A 13,378-nucleotide genomic window follows, 5' to 3' on the forward strand; every position below is an offset into this window, starting at 1 on the left:
GAAAGGCAATACATTAATTGATGACTCTTGCTGTGGTGTTGGGAAATGACTAACCAACCAAACATGTAGGTTTTACCTTAAACCTATCAGGTGTAACCTTTTTTTTTTCTTTTTTTTTTTTTCTTTTCTTTTTTTTTTTTCCTAAGACTACTCAGTCTTGCCTATACATAAAAGAGAGAGGGACTATATAGCCTATAATTTCAGTTGATTTCCACTACTGAAAGTATTGCACTTATTAAGGGACTGAATAGAAACCAGTCTTCTGTTAGGGAGCTTGTAAACACAATTACAAATACAGGCAAAAATTACTAGTGTGTGCTATTGATTGTAACACAGAGATATTCCACCTAAGTTACTGATGGAGAAATCAGCCTGGCCTGTTAACACAACATTACTATCAAGACAAGCCTGAATTCAGTCTTAGGTGAACCAGCATGCAAATCAGTTTGTATGGTTAGCCTATTCAAAGGGGTATAAAAGTAGAAAGAACAATCCTTTCTTTCTAGTAACACAAGCTAACCAAGTGAGATCCTAATGTTTGTCTTGTGCTTGATCTAAAATGATAGTCTCACCTGTTTGAATAGCTTTTGGATCAGGCACCTCATGCTTCAAGGCGCTGATCCAGGCAAATAACCTAAGCATATTAATTCAACACACAAAATGTCTACGGACTTCATGAAATTGGTTGTAAAATGGTATGTGAATGTGGTATTTCTGACCTTAGATGTAAGTATTTATTGTGAAGGAAAGACAAAAGTACTGTAACTAGCCTGACAATGACTCATATCAAACCCCACATTCTTCTCTGCAATGTTTTTACAGCAGTTACCTAGACTGTACACTAATTATCTTGACTGGCTATCCTTAATTTTCATGAATGAACTCCTGACAGACTACCAGATTCCAACCAAATCATATTTGTATGAAATCCTTTTCCCAGTTATAAATATATTTGCTTACTATATGTATTTTTCATATTTTCTTCCCTACACTGAGATGATAAAAATGGCAAACCGTTCATTTGCGTATTGTGTTCTTCATTTTGGCCATCCAACTGTTCCTAACTTCCCACATATACCTTTATTCCTTCATGTTGACAGAACAGTTGAAGCGCACTTCCATTGTTTTCAGGGAAGGTGGTTATATGAAGATTAAATGCTGGTGACCTTCGTTCTCTCTCCTGAGGAAAGATTTCGTTTAAAAACAATATGTGTGATTACATGTAAACAATTATTTCCCACCTTTACAAAATAGACTTGTAAATTAAAAAGACAGATTCCTATTCATATTCCAAATATTTCCTCCTACTTTCTTTCTTTCTTTTATACTTGTAGGCTGTTGGACATAGCTATGAAAAAAAAAAAAAAGATTTCAGATTCTAACAAATTCCATGCACAGTTTCTGCAAAGTTAACAGGCACACTCCAGAGCCAGAAAACTTTGCATGTTGCCCAAATAATTGACTGGAACTGAAAAAACTTTGCAATAACTAATGTCAGTTGTAACCTCATTTCACTATTGCTTTCTTTCATTGAACAAATGATTACTTAGGAAGAATAAACTGCAGGAAAAAAAAAATCAACAAATATTATCACAGATTTTCTCAATAAAATTAAAAGTGTGTATCCACTCCTTGTTTATTCTTCAGTTAACTTTTGTATTAAAGCATGTGAAATCCCCAGACCTATTCTCTGTACAACCCAGGATGCTGGGTTTTAGCACAAATATGCCTTTGTGCTAAAGCTAAAAAATTATAAATTTTTATTTGTCTAAAACTAATAGTGTTTCTAAAACATCCAGACCATCTACTTGATTTTCATATGTTGCTTCAAAATATCATTGCTATTATTTATTTGGAAGACAAAAATACAGTAAAACAATAAGTAAGACATCTTATTAAATGAAGTTTTAACATGGTTGTGAAAATGACTGTACTGAAGACCCTGGAAACCAAGGCCCTGGATCTTACTCTGAACTCACTATGGCCATGGGAACATGAGTGAAGAAAATCGTATTTCTTCTCCATACAACAATGAGAGGTACCGACAACAAGACCTTCAGTTTCAATGAAAGAGAGTTTCTGCAAATATTTTACTTCTTCTATCCATCCATGCATGCCTGATTTCCTAAGCCATAAAATGTGGCACTTTAATTGGTAATGGTGGGAATAAGGGATGAATACATTCACTTAAGCAGATTACAAAGCATGGCAACTCTTGTTCATTAACTAGTCTAAACCTAATTTGAAATTACAATGTTGAGAGAAATATCTCTGTGCTCTGTATATTTCCTCCCCCCCCGCCCCCAAAGGCTCTATTTTAAATAATTTTCCTGTTAACAGCCTAATTTTGAAATAGACTTAAGTGACATAGCTATTGTAATACAAAACCAGAAGCTTAATTCTTCTGTGATCATTATAGATTTTTTTTTTAATTAATCACTTGTTATTGCACTAAACTTACATGGATTTGCTTGCATTAAATGATAAAAAAAGATTCAGTTTTCTACCCTAATCAATTTTTTATCTGAAATAATTTAACTGTTCTGAGAAAAATACTGCTCTGATTATGAGAAGCATTTACAATTTTACTAAAGAATTAACAATGTCAATCACATTTGTGTCTATGTGCTTGCCTACTAAGGAGAAAAATCTTTTATTGCAATCACACAAAAATACTCTCATTGTTATTCTGTGAAACAAGTCTTCAAAGATTTGGCAGATAACAAAACTAGACACATTATACTGAGCTACTTTTCATGTAATTCTTGTATGTGGAAAATACTTTTATGAAGGATGTTTTGAAGCACTTTTTTTTTTTTTTTTCTTTTTCCTTTTACAAGTATATATATATATATTTTAGATTGTTTTACTTCTAGAAGCACGTTTTAGGGAACAGATTCTAGGGTAACTGCCAATTTAATGCTAAAGTGTTCAGCATTTTACTCTACAGTTGCTTAACAGAATACAAATAATATATATTACAAAGCACTTTTATCTTCCAGAATACCTACTGAAATTCCAATAATCTAAATCCTTAATTTAGAATATAATGTGCTATGACATTAAAAGGTATGGTATATAAAATAAAAGATACAAAATAGACTAAGAAATATCAAAGACAAAATGCAGAATGTCCATATAACAGGATGACATGACATTTTCATCTTTATCAGAGAAGTTATACATGCCAAGATTTTTGGTGAAACGTGCTGGATGAAAATTATGGAGGAGCGACTTTGACAGGTTTCTTGGAGAGTCTATTCTAAATGGTGTTAAGAAGGCTGATGATCTTTGAAACTGAACAATATGTTATCAGGCAATACGACTGTGTGATAATGCATCACACCCAACTAGTTTACTAAATTCCACACAGGCCCCATTTATGAGGCAATGAGAATCATTGCTTTCTACTGTGATCACAGGCTACATGTTCAAATTTTTATTCACAAAAATTATTCAGTTATTTCATTAACTCAAAGTATAGAATTTGCTAAAGAAGTTTGCTAGGGGCAACATACTACTTCCACATACACACTGTGTAAGTGGTGTACTTCACCACTAACTGACATTCTCAGAGGTTTTTTTTCCTTCTTTTAACTGAGTGATGAAAATTATTTCAATTCCATGACCATTTTATCCAATCAGAAAATGGATTCAGGTAAGAGAAATGATTTCAAAGCTGCTATCAAAATGTGTTCTTTTAAGATCATTTTACTTCATATTAATGCTGTCAATCTTAAATCAATGTAGTTAAAAGCAATTATACATTGATGTGATGGATGTGTCAGATCTTTAGATTTCACTGCATGCAAGATGTGAGAAGGTGTGTTAATTGAAGCAATGCCAACCAATGCTGTAGTATACATACTGAGTGATTTTACATGCAGGAAAGGAGTAGTTATGGAAATGAAACAAATAAAAAAGGCAAAATACTGCAAAACAAAATATTTTATTAGATGTAAAACAAACTATATGCAATATATATTAGCTATATTACATCTTCTTAAACATTAGTGAGCACTCTCTCCAAAACACATTAAGGCAGCGGCATCAATTTCATTATCCCAAGATACAACATTTAAAAAATAGATACCTAAGTGATTTCCCTTAAACATGCACCAGACATCAGTAATCTTTACAGGAATTTCAGCTTGGGTTCAAACATAATTTCTGCTCCATTTGAGAGTTTGCAACAGAGAGAATCTCTTACTTCAAGCTCTAGCACTCTGAATTCTAACAGCTCATTCTGGTCTTTTGCATCTTGCATCTCATTCTTCAGCTGATGTTCTTCTTGTTCCATTCTGTAAATCTAGGAGACAAATACATCATTAACACCCTGTAAACAATGGAAAAGACATCATACTAAGCTATGGATCAGGGCTTTAGACAAAATGTGTTTGTTTTTTTTTTTCTTTTTTTCAGTTTCTCAGCAGCTACTAGACCTTGTCTTGGAGATAAAGAAGGAACTTACCATCAGAAAAGTATTTTTAAGAACTGACAGCAGAAAATAGTCTATGATCTCTTAGAATAAAAACGTGGAAGCCAGTAAGAAAAGTGATATGAATACTGTATCTAAACAAATTAAAAATATAACCTTTCTTTTAAAATCAGGTGAATAAAACTGGATTCAATTAACATATGCACAGACTGTTCTTCTTGTCTTTGCATAACCAGACATTTACATTTTACAGCATATGAAACACAATAATGGAGAGTATTTTAATGTCTAATTTTTAATTTTCCAGACTTTTGCTTTAGGGCACTAACAATGACAAAACAGAAATTCAAAGCTGACTCTTTGTTATGCCACTTAATAGTTTTGGTCTACTGGCTAGCTTAACTGGGTGATCTTTTTATTTGTATGAAACTAAACAGAAGTGTAGCACCTGGTGGAATGTGCTATAGCATTTAGAATACCTGTGTAAGTGTCTGAATAAATGAAGTCCAGCTGTAACTGCTTTTAGTCATGCACTTTTCTTTATCTTGTTTCAATTGTATTAATATTGATCTGCTAATAACAATAATAATTGCTACATTCTGAGTACCAACTAACATTCCCTGCAGCATCAGTGAAGGACAATGAGGATGCTTAGCTCTGAATACTTCAGAAAGGAAATGATACAATAGACTTAAATCAACTAGTATTACTTAATGTGTGGAAAAAGTAATTTTTACACACTTAATGTGTGTAACAATTTTTACACACTTAATGTGTGTAAAAATCCAAGGCTGGAGTGAGCAGGAAATTTTAGTTGAGGTTTAAAATTTAGCAGTCCTGACAATAGTCATACCTGTGTAACTGGTAAAATATAGCATTCCACATTATCATGAATATTTTAGATTATGTTTTGGCAGAAACTAGAAACATCAGTGGCCTGTACAAAATGTAATTCCAGAGTAAAGAGCAGCTTCCATTCCCAAAGAACACAAAAGCATATTGATAATGGTATTTTAATCAGAATTTCTGTTTCTGGAGAAAAATAAAGTGTGCAATTTTCATGTTGATGTTCCAGTATTTGGTACATTCATTTCCTTTTACCATTCATTTTATGATAAAGGGCAGCAATTGTGAAAAAAATCCCAGACTCTGAACACATACCTTCTCTAGCAACTCCTGATTTGTTCTGATTAGTAGCTGCTTTTCTTCTACCCATTTTGAATCCTATGAGGAAGAAGAGGATTAAAAAGATATATATTAATATATACATATAGTTAAACAAGACAAATAAACACACTAATTACAAGATTCCAGACACCGTTGCACATTCAAGTATAAAAATGGTCACACGTCAAAGAATCATAAGTATTTCAAGGACAAAGAGCAACTGAAACTGCAGAGAAAATAAAAGTTCATTTCTTTCCCTGAAGCTGTCTCCTGTCTCCTAATTTGTTCCAGCCAAGTATTTACTTTAAAATGTTTCCATATTGAAGTAGTGGGTAGAGACAGTTACATGACATTTTGTGATTTAAAATAAATAAATAAACAAATAAATAAATAATTTATTCAGCTATTTATTTTTCCATTGCAAAGAGTTGGGAAGTTTCTTGCAAAAGCACCCCATTTTGTGTTCGATAACATAAATCCTAATGGAGAAAGGGAAGAAAAAGGAAAATAACTTTCAGGGACATACAGTTTCAATTGTTCTTGAACAGTTCTTCCCAAAAAAAGTGTGAGGATCAAGCTAATACACAGTATTTATGACAAGGAATTCAAGGTATGGAGGAAAGACAGTGATATATGATGGTCTTCTAATAAAAAATGTATTTCTATTTGATCATTTGCTCCTAAGCTCCTCTTTGCTTTTATGTTTTTCCATGGATTCAGAAGGTTTCATCAAATATCCTTATAAAGACCCAAATTACAAAAACAAAGTTGGACATTCATATTTAATGGATTTTAACAGTCAAATTCACTCTGTTCTCTCTGTAGAGAAACATACAACCTAGTTCATTGTGCTCTAATTAGTTTAATAAGACAATGTCCAACAACTTATATGACATTGCATCCTTAAATCAAATTATTTTCTTGCTAAAAAGGACAATTCATTTAAAATCTAAATCTCTTCACTACAGCATTAAGGCTGATACTTCTTTTTTGTCATCTACATGTAGGTATTTGCACATTGATGCTGCACTAGAAATTAAGGAAATCTGGCTAGCCAAGCCCCTCAGCTAGATTTGAAAAATCCAACAAAAACTCTCCAAGACAATATTTATTCCAAATACCCTTCTTTTTCTACTTTCTGTAGACGTTTCATATTCATGAATATGAATATGAAATTTTTGAAAAGGAAAAAAAGGTTTTTTTCTCCTTTTTTTCTCCTTTTCTCACTTACATACAAGAATGGGCAAGCACATTTTAATTTTCATGCAGTAAACAAGTTCTTCAGTGTTACGGTGTTAAAAATGTTATGCTGAGAAAAATGTACTAAAATGAGTACTGGAAAAAATGTATTTGGAAAGAATTTTTGAAATAAATGAAATGAAGGAGTCAAGTTTCAAAATATTTTTTAACAACATGATTTTAATTTTCTAGTTTGAATTTGACTTCAGGAAAATTGTGAAGGTATTTGCAGTTTCTGTTTCTTACAGCTGTAATATAATACTAATAATTCCTGGGATAATGCACTAGAATCTTTTATTTCACTGTTTATTTTTGGAAAACATTTTAAGGATGGATTCCCCAAATGAACATTTCGCAAGTGTTACTAAATTATCAGTACTACCTTCTAGATGATGGAAAAAAAAATAATGAAAAAAATCACATAGTGCACAAAGAAGTCAGTTTATCATCACCACCTTTTATTTTGTTGAATATAAATACTATCAGGTTAGGAAAACTGAATAAATAGGTTCTCAGGATCTCAGGAAGACACTGAGACCACTTCTGTGAAAAGGTAATGCTAGGGTACAAACTAGCCCACTAGGGACAATATTGTGTTTCTCCTTCTGATGTCACATCCCTGTTGGTCATCTCAGATTACCAAGAGATACAAGGTTGCAAATGTGGTTACGAGGTGTTATTATTAAGAGTTATTATTATTATAAAGTAATAACTAACTGAATTCTGATTTCCAAGTATACCTTTTTCATGTACCATTCCAGAAACAGAAGTCACAGAAGTATTTCTTACATGTGTATCCATGGTTGCTTATCTTATTCACATACATTGAACTTATATCTTACACTGTAATAGTCAATTATTTTGTTAATATTTTCAATTACACAGCAATTTGCCTACAGCACCTTTATCATCAACAAACTAAAATGTCCACAGTTGATCCTCAAGAGGTTTTCAGTTCCAATTGCTATTCCAAAACCTCAGTGGGCCAATATTGTTAGATTGGTAACATATTATTTATTTTAGTAATATTTTATTTACATACAATTTACTAAGCAAATTGAAATTTGTGTGGAAGTGAGCATAAACAATTTTATCAATTTTTATCCTTAATTTGAATATGGTCCCCTTTGAATTTATACAGAATTTTACAGAAACCTTTCTTACACAGAATAAATAGTATTATTTGTAAGTTGCTTTTATTTGATGCTACAGGATTATTAGTCTTTGAAATGCATCTCTATAGATAAATGTGTCTTATTTTATTACCATATTACCTGCAATCTTAAATTACTACTTTAAACAATAAACTAAGCACAAAATAGCCTCCCTGATATTCTCAGTGTGTTCTAGTAGTTATGCAAATGAACATCTTTTAAATGCAGTTCTAAAACTCTAACCAGCCTTCCTGAAGATCCTGGACTTTTTAAAATATGCACTAGTAGCATTTACAAGATACACTGAAGCATGAGACCTACTTTTATCCTGTGTGGTGGTATGGAAGCATCTTTTTCCTACACTATGCACCAAAAATATTCTAAAATACAAATACAGAATACACATCTTGTTGGAATATATAGCGAAGAAACAAAACAGAAGAAAAGCCTGCACTGAATGACAATGGGAACAGAATTTAGAATGCATGTATATGTGGATACTCCAATATCACATTTTAGTGTTAGAAAATTAATCTTTGATGGACTTTTTTTTAGTGTATGTAATATTTTCCTCTAAGTAATCCACTGCTGGAGTAATAATTAGGCTGCATCAGTCACCCTAACACACCAGCAGGCAATGAAGATGGCAAGGGCACCACTGCATGCAAGGGAGAAAATGACATGGCAGAGGACATTAAGAGAGCCTTTTACCTGTCCTTTCTCGATTAGAGCTTTCTCCAGGTCCTCAATTTTTGCCTGACACCTGAGAAGATCAGTTTGCAGTTGTTCACGAGTCTGGGGGGAAAAGAAAAGTGTTATAAATTGTGTGCATATGCATGCACATACAAATGAACCGATATATTTAATCTTATACAGAATCAAAGGATGATTTTCACCCACCTGTGGGTCATCCAGTCAGCTTTTAATGGCTTTTATTAAAGTAATTGTTTTTGGCTGTATGTTACAAAATACCTAAAAGCATCAGTTAAATAATGTTTTTCTTTCCTAACCTATGAAGATATTAACATCACATATTGAGTGACAAAACTCTTTCCAGAAGAGAAAGAAAAGTTAGGAACAGAAAGAGTAATTCATAAGAAGAAGATATTCGTAAGGTAACTAGGCAGAAAGGACAAGACAGAATTGCAAAAAGCAGTGAATAAATTAATAACAGCCTCTGATTTTTAAAAGGGCTAAGAATGAATAAAACATATAGACCCAAAATAATTCGTTTATCCCATAAACAACATATACCACTCGTTTTTCCTCTTTCTACATGATTCTTAAACTATCAAATAGGTATTACCCACTGAGTTCAGAGATGACCTAGAAGAATCTGCATCATATAAGGCACCAAACAAAAAGTGTACAAAACTAAGGATATCTGGAGATCCTCAGTCAATGAGACTCCTTGGAACTGCTGCAAGAATTTTCTGACCCAACTTTAGGTACTTTTTTACCCACACAGTTCAAAAATTCCCACAAGGATCTCCTTCTGTGTCTTCACATCCTTGTTGTTTACCTCAAGCCTCATCCTTGAACGTAGCAGGAAACGTTCATCACACGAGAACATTGGGCCAAAACTAACCATGAAAAAAGCTGCCTTCTGAAAACCTTCTGACTCCCTCAAACAATGAATTTGTATGAATGTGACAAAAAAGAGGAAAATGCCTTTAACAACAAAGAGCAACCATTCTAAAATGTATTAAGGAACATTTTTCAAATGCCTGCAAAATAAATTTTTTAAAGCTATTACAAAAATATTCATATCCTTGTTTCCCTTCCCATGAAGGCAAATGAAATATATAATGATCTCTTATAAATGTCAAATACATCAGTACCTCTGAAATCTTAATTTAACAGTATATGTAAAAATGCTCCCACTTTTTTTTTTTTTTAAGAAATAAAACAAATACTTTGCTAATCTTTGAGATTAAATGAACATCAGCTGCAATCACATGATATTGTTAACATTGTAACAGCTTTTTGGAATAGTAGAAATTGCCACACAATGGCCAGGGGAAAGGCAACTCTTATTCCAACCAAAAGCATGTGCAGTGAAATACTACCACAAATATTCTTCAACCATGCTATCATACATCAGAGAGGCTTCAAATAAAAAAATAAAAAATAAAAAAATAAAAAATGATAGATACTAGAGGACAATGTCTAACAGGTGAAGGTAGCCAGACTATGGCATTAGACCACTCAGTTCTGTCTCTAGATTTACATCTACCTTGAGAAATTATCTACTGCTCTTGTCCTCAGCTGAGCTTCCTAGGTAGGGTCTCAAATGTGACTAAGCTTTTGTATGATGTTGAGAACTCTAACAAAAAAAGCTATATAGAAGGAATTCCTCTGTTATAAGAACTGTATTTCACAGAAAAGAATAAGTGAATATTGGTTGAAAACCAGACAAACTTGGGAAAAAAAAAAAAAAAAAGACACATTTTAAAAGTACAATCTGAATTTCCTACATACTGGCTCTAGGGATAATAGACCAGCATTTTAAGATGTAAGTAAATATAATGTAAGATGTAAGATAATGTCAAGCAGTCTACTTTGTAACTTTTATTTGAAAAGCTTTGTGTATTAAGGCACAGCAATTCTCCTCCCACAAACATACTGCTTCTATGCTTGAGAAAATTCTGTAAGTGGATTTTAAAATGCTTGGCAGAGAAAATGATGTGGATGTAATAGTAAAGTGAGTAATGTATGCTCATCTGCAATCTAACAATATGTAATTTTGTGAGAATTTTATTAATTGTTTAAGCAGTAGAAACATCAAGTTAGCAGCAGCTCTTACCTTGGGGATAAATCGAGTCCCTCTCCACCAGTAACTTATAAGCCTTATAAAAATCTTTGCCTTTCTGCATTATTAGCAGCATGATGTGGTGGCACAGGACAAGGTAACATGTAGCAAGGTAGAAATATGTAGCAAGTCACAACATGTAGTACGTTTCTACAATTCTGTGGTTTGGGGTTATTTTTTGCATTTTTTTTTTCTTTTTAATTCTTAAATATATTTTTAGAATCAGTCTTACTGAGCTTGAAAGGGAGCTCTGGAGATTTTCTAGTCCAACTGCTGTGCTCAAAGTAGGGGGGCATGTATAGCAGGTTGTTTGTCTATCTGAGTTTTGAACATCTCCAGGGATGGAGATGCCCGAACCTCTCTGCAAAACACATTCCAGTATTTGACCACCACATTCTTCCTCATGTCCAGGACTTTGTAGTTCCCTTTGCTGAATTTCATGAGAGTCCTGCTTACTGTATTCTCCAGCCTGTCAAGGACCCTCTAACTGGCAGCACAAGCATCTCATGTATCTAAATACTAAATTTAACTAAATAGATTGCTGTGAGGTTAAAAATACAATAATTTCAGAGAGTCGATAATGCTGACCTAATAGGAATAATACTGCTTTTTAATGGAAGAAAAAAGAGATCTGAGATTGTAAGAACAAATTGAGACTTCATACATTCAGAAAACACTTGAAGAGAAACTTACTTTGTCAGATTGGGATCAGATTTTTAATATGCTCATTGTAAAGGTACTAGAGTACTCAATACAACTTTTTCTCCAAATAATTTTAAATCCATCTCCAAATTATTTTATTCAAATAATTTCAAATCCATCAATCCAATCCATCTGATTTGGATTTTAAATCCAAATTTCAGGTTCAAATGATTCTGTGGAATATCATTCCCAATAAAGGCATCTTACTCCTGAAATCTTTTACACATTAAGCACACTAGAATGAAGTATAATGATATTTTGTTTAGATCACATCAGATAAATCTAAATTGTTGCCTAACTGATAATATCTTCTAATCCTCAAGAACATCCATACTAGGCATTTTACTGACCTGCAAAGATATCTCCTACAAGACATCATTTTTTTTTTTGGCTTTTTCAACTATTTCAGAGCTAAAAGAAATTCTAGTTAAAAATAAATTAAAAAAAAAAAAATTACCCTTGCTTCTCTCTCTGCATCCAGGGTTCCACCAACTTGTTCTTGAAGCAATGCGTATGCTCTTTGCAAAGCTTGATATTCTCTTGTTAGCTGGCAGAATCTTAGTTCAGCTTCTTCCTTTGGTGTGCTCTTAATGAAGAGGAAAAAGAAGTGGGTTTGTTTATGTAATGACAAATATATATGATAATGTGTTTGTATACATAAACAGAGACACAAACACACAGCAAGAAACACAATTGTACTGAGTCTCAAAGTTCAAGAACGCTTTAAAAAAACATCACAAGTAGAAATGGAAGGAAAGATGACTTGAGGATAAGGTAGAAATGCAGAGATCAGTAGCTGTATCAATTCAATAATTTCAGGACAGTGTAAGATACTAGGTAAAGCAGTAATGCATAGAAATGGCAAGAAACTGACTGAGGAATGTCAACGGGGATCAGTTCTATGCACCATTTTCTTCAGTAACTCCAGTGCCACAAGGTGTTCAGAAGGGGTTTGTCCTACTTGTCATGCAGTCCACCACTTACTCTTTGTCTGTACTACACATAAAGCAATTTTCCAGAAACAAACAAACAAACAAACAAACAAACAAAAAACTTACACAGAAGTTATATTTAAAAAGCCATAAGATTTAAAAAAAACCAACTTTTTTTTAATTTTTTTTTTTACTTGAAGTAATTTTAATATCTTAATTTGCTTTGAATCTTGAGCAACTGACATCAACACTTTCAAGTTCTTTTTTATAATGCTAAGAGCAAGAAATGTCCTTCCCTTTAATTAATTTTTGCTCCAGGAACTCAGGCTCCAAAGAACAGAGATTAAAATATTATTAGATATTAAAGCTAGGAAAATAGGAATCCTATTGTGAGTGAGGAGTATGAGACACAAGTGAGTGAAGAGGATAGAAATATGAAAGAGAGTATCTAACTCATGCTTTGTCCTCAGCCTTGCAATCTTCTAAAGTAGGCCAGCTGCCGTGTGTATCACAGAGCTCAGACAAAACATTACAGTGGGCATTTACTACCTATGATCATTTAAGCCTTAATGAATTGCAAAAGCCTTTTTTTACTATCACAAAAACAAGAAGAAAATCCTGGTTGTAACAAAATAGTAAAATAAATTACAAGGTTGAAAGGCAAACTATTGCCTGTTAACTATTGACTTTTGGCAAAGCAACATGCCTATTCATTTTTGGTTTTGTTTTTGTTTTTTTTTTTCCACAACTAAGAAAGGGTTTGAAACAAAAACATTTTTGTTTCTCAGCCCAATTATCTACCAAGCATGTAAGGCAGAATGTTAACTTATTAATTCTATTGCAATGACTGTGGATCCTTTTGTTTATTTGTTTTTGGTTTTACTGGACTTGAGAAACACAAAACAATTCCTTGTCAAAACTTTTTTAGTTCCTA

The 13,378-nt window shown here is 32.8% G+C and overlaps 1 protein-coding gene across 3 annotated transcripts in view; it reads right to left on the reverse strand.

Annotated features, from left to right (window-relative positions):
• Positions 1-13,378, reverse strand: part of JAKMIP1 (janus kinase and microtubule interacting protein 1) — a 154,757-nt gene that overhangs the window by 29,885 nt on the left and 111,494 nt on the right. For all 3 annotated transcript variants that reach the window (XM_032186881.1, XM_032186879.1, XM_032186880.1), the window contains exons 11-15: positions 11,970-12,098; positions 8,710-8,793; positions 5,600-5,662; positions 4,211-4,309; positions 1,079-1,180 (exon numbers count right to left, since the gene is read on the reverse strand). In XM_032186881.1, the coding sequence (XP_032042772.1) occupies positions 1,079-1,180; positions 4,211-4,309; positions 5,600-5,662; positions 8,710-8,793; positions 11,970-12,098 (477 nt within the window). The remainder of the gene's footprint in view (positions 1-1,078; positions 1,181-4,210; positions 4,310-5,599; positions 5,663-8,709; positions 8,794-11,969; positions 12,099-13,378) is intronic.

Source organism: Aythya fuligula, chromosome 4, assembly GCF_009819795.1.
Source record: "Aythya fuligula isolate bAytFul2 chromosome 4, bAytFul2.pri, whole genome shotgun sequence".
Lineage (NCBI taxonomy): Eukaryota > Metazoa > Chordata > Aves > Anseriformes > Anatidae > Aythya > Aythya fuligula.